This window comes from Theobroma cacao, chromosome 2 (assembly GCF_000208745.1).
Source record: "Theobroma cacao cultivar B97-61/B2 chromosome 2, Criollo_cocoa_genome_V2, whole genome shotgun sequence".
NCBI lineage: Eukaryota > Viridiplantae > Streptophyta > Magnoliopsida > Malvales > Malvaceae > Theobroma > Theobroma cacao.
Window position 1 is genome coordinate 32,963,312 of NC_030851.1, and position 4,240 is coordinate 32,967,551.

The following is a 4,240-nucleotide window of genomic DNA, read 5'->3' on the forward strand; positions in this document are numbered from 1 at the left end:
GTAGTGCATCAATATGCATCCCACTAATGGTTTGTATTTAATGGATTCATCTCATGAATTATGCATCCTTATGCATCCCATTAAATCATTCTTTGTGCATAGATCTTTGTTATTAGATTTCATAATTTTATGACCTTTGACCTTTAAAGTATCATTAGCTCCCACTATTTCTATCACGTATAGAAATCTTATCAAGTAAACTTACTTACTTTCTTTTGGAATGTTAAATCCATAGTATAGATACATATTATAAGTTGTTCATCATTGATTATGGGATGAAATCCTATCAAAGGTTAGTTCATGCAATTAACTAGGGTTAGAATGCTTTGTGATTCATCTCTTATAAATTCAATATGATAATCAATTGTTATTTAGTTCTAAGCAATCTTAATTTAGATATTTTATCTCAATAAGAATGCTCCTTAACTAAATGTGTTCATAATCTTATTTGAATTCATTGAGTTATGACTCAATTTTATCTAAGCCAACTCATTTATTTCCTTTTTGATTCATAATTAAAAGAAAAATAATCTCACAATGATCTTATCATCATGACTTAGTATTGATTATCATATATGCAAGGTTATACTTAAGGATAAATAATTTAGAACAATTTCAAAATAAACTGAGATGCAATGTAAATTTATAAATATATACATAAGCTAAGCATCTCATGCTAGCAAAATATAAATCTATGTTTCCTAAACATAAAAGAAAATATTTAGCCATAGGCCCAAAACCAAAACATCTCATCTTGGCAATCATGTCATGAAAACATTCAATGTTCTAAATTTATTTATTGTTTCACAATCTAATCTAGGTCGATGAGCTTGATCACCATCAATTAAGGTTGTCCCCTTCATGATCATTGCTCCTTGCCATTAGTTCCTTCAATATGTCATACATAGTAAAACCATTAAAAAGAGTAAGGTATTATACACCAAATAGTAAAAAATAAATCATCATATGATTCATACTTGATGTGGAAGCTTTTTTTTGTTTCTTCCCTTTGATGGATTCAAGATAATCCTTGCAATTGTGCTTCCAATGCCCTAGTTTGTTGCAAAAATGTCATTTGTCATTGTCCTTGTCCTTCTTCACTCATCGAGTAGGTTTCATACCTTTCGAAGTTGATGCCTTTTCATCCTTGTCTTTCTTAAAGAATTTTCTTTTCTTATTTTAATTTTTCTTAGAAGAGACAAGATGAACTGAAGGCTTCTCCTTCGCAATGGTGTTCTCAACCTGTGTGAGCATATTCATTAAGCCTGAAAAGGTTACCTCAATCTTGTTCATGTTGAAGTTCAACACAAACTATGAATAGCTCTTTGGTAATGAAGAAAGTACAAGGCCTATGCTCAAATCATGATCCATAACCCAACTCAACTACTCAAGTCGAGTGATATATCATATCATCTTAACCACATAAGGCTTTCTTGGGCTTCCCTCAGACATTTTACACCTAAACAATTCCCTTGAAATGTCGAATCTCTCTGTGTGACTTTCCTTATCAAACATTTCTCTAAGGTTTAGGATAATATCTAGAGCCTTTATAGCTTCATGTTGCTTTTTAAGATCTAGAGCAATACTAGCCAACATCACACATGTGGCTTGATCGAGATCATCCACATAAACTGTATAAGCCTCATTTTCCTCATTTGTAGCATCATCGCTAGGTTTCTCGAGAACAGGACCATTTAAGACATAAGCCTTTTTCTCTTGTTTCAAGAGAATCTTGATATTGCGAAACCTGTCAATGAAATTTGGGCTTGTCAACTTGTTTACATCAAGTATGCTTCTAAGTGACAAACTATTCACCATGATAGATTTATATCCTATATAAACCACCATATATGATTATTAGTCATTAATGCAAATTATATAATCATAAAGACAAGGTTTTAAAATCTTATATGATTATTCTCAACATTTTATCAAAATAATAGCCCTATTTTACTATTTAGAGAAATTTAACCTTTAAATTTCTTATTGAGCTAGGTTTCATCCCACCATGACCTTGAGCGACTCAACAAGCCATATTGAAACTAATTAGGTAGGTAACTTAGCTTACCAATTGTATCTTCTACAAATCCTAGATCAATTAGGTAACAACTCCTTGTCTAAATGTATCGTATAAATTTTCTCTAACTATTCTTATAATATTATGCGGTCATGTGTGTCACATCTGAACAACATGGTACTAGTTGAGTAAGACCCACCAATGACTCAAACGTATTCGTGTAAAAGTTTGGCCTTGAGTGACTCAACAAGCCTCCAATTAAAAGAGCAACCTGGTTATCTTGTTATATGGTGGAAGAAAACTTTTTGACTCAATATTTTAATGAGGGATTTTATTTATTAATTCATTAATTAAGGTCTCATTGATTTGGCATTGTTAGCATGCATAGAATTTATTGCATTTCACATATATCATATATATATATATACTGAAAAATAAATCTATCCCATGTCAACTACTAAGATGATTATGAACTTTACTAATTTTAATTTCCTCGAGCAAAAAAGGAAATTAGTTGGTCAAATTCTTAGGGGATTTACACAAACATCTTCTTTAAGCTTTGCTTGTAATCTCCTTGAACCTCCATGGCGCATTTGGATTTCCATTTTCAAGTTATAATAATTTTTTCTATCTAATCCTAGTTTTACACTTTGATGTAACTAATTACATTCCATAATCAAGACACCTCGAATTACATTCGAGGGGAGTTAGGTGAGAAAAGAATTTTACAACCAAGAGAAAATAGAGATAAGGCAAGGTGCGTATACCCTATTTTAAAATAAATATAACGAGAAATAAATTTAACCATCCATGACTTAATCTTCTAAGGTCTAAGTCCATAATTATCCCATACTTTATAATCATAATCAAAAGCATAGAAATAAATGCAAGCTCAACATCACTTGGTGATCTTATGTGTTATTTGAGAAAAACATCAATTAATTCACTTAAAGGGATAAACTCAAATTACTTGGTATTTTTTTATTTCAATTTAGTGTTTAAGAAATTCCCATTTTCAAAACACTTAAAATAAACCTTTTACTTTTTTATTTCTTATTAGAAATTTACTAAACTAAAATTTTCCTTTTTAAGATTTTCCATTTTAATTCTTTCCATAATTAAAACTCCTTTTAATCTTGGAAACCTCTTTATTTTAAGTAAACTTCCTAAATATATCTAAGATAACATTTTAATTTCTAACATTTAGAACATGGATTACTTTCCTAAACTGTATGTTGTTCAAGTTACCTAAATGGTGACTTAACAAATTTTGAAAATGTTTAGTCAAACCAAAATTTGAAGGAAAGTTCAATGCTATCACATAACTTTAGGAATTTTTTTTAAAGTAGGAAACAATTTCCAATTCTTTATGAATCACCTAAAATTAAAATTCTATCATTAATTTTAGGAATTACTTTTAAAGTAGGAAATAATTTCCTATTTTTTATGAATCACCCAAAATTAAAATATATGGAATTTAAGTGCTCTTAAAACTCCATAAATCATGAGTCAAACACATGAAAAAGCTGCTAGAAATTTTTAGCAAGTGTTTTTAACAATTAAATACAAAATTCATAAAGAATTAAGCCACCAAAACCGATCATAGCTGCCCAAAATTTTCTGCATTGAATCTTTGTTGTTTTGGAACTCGAAAACATGATTTTTATAAACCTTTTTCATATTAAATCAAGTTTGGCCAAAACAAGCAGTAATTTAATTTGATAAAACTAATTTTTAACAATTAAAAACTGCTCATAATACTCACCTAATGTTAGTAAAAAAATAATCAATACATTAGTTCTCTAAACACCTCAAAACTATTCGGTTTTAACTTGACTTCACAAGCCTTTTAATCCATTTATTAATTCTTCAACTAAACATGATTTTAAACGTTTTAAAATATGTTTTACTGGATTGATTACATGTTTTCCAGATTTGAATTAAAACATAAAAGCAAATTTTAAAAAAAGCTTTCAAAACTGATATATACCAAATCAACACATAAATCAATCCTATTGATTATCACCAAGAATCAAACATGCAAATTACATGAAAACATCAAACAAAGGCTCTGATACCACCGCTGAGATTCGACCACCTGCTAAACATGAAAATAATCAAGAAATTTAAAATATAACGCAACAAAATAATAAACTAGCATTTAATCAGAGAAACAGCTGAATCCTATAGGATCAATGGTTTTGTTTTTCATGCAATTTTTTA

General features: G+C 29.2%; 1 protein-coding gene across 1 annotated transcript; it reads right to left on the reverse strand.

Annotated features, from left to right (window-relative positions):
* On the reverse strand, nt 1,405–1,818 carry LOC108660707. Its single transcript, XM_018114973.1, has one exon. The coding sequence runs from the start codon at nt 1,816–1,818 to the stop codon at nt 1,405–1,407; it is 414 nt and encodes a 137-aa protein (XP_017970462.1).

Excerpts from the sequence above, each read along its gene's own strand:
- LOC108660707 (XM_018114973.1), bottom strand. The coding sequence starts at position 1,818 with ATGGTGAATAGTTTGTCACTTAGAAGCATACTTGATGTAAACAAGTTG.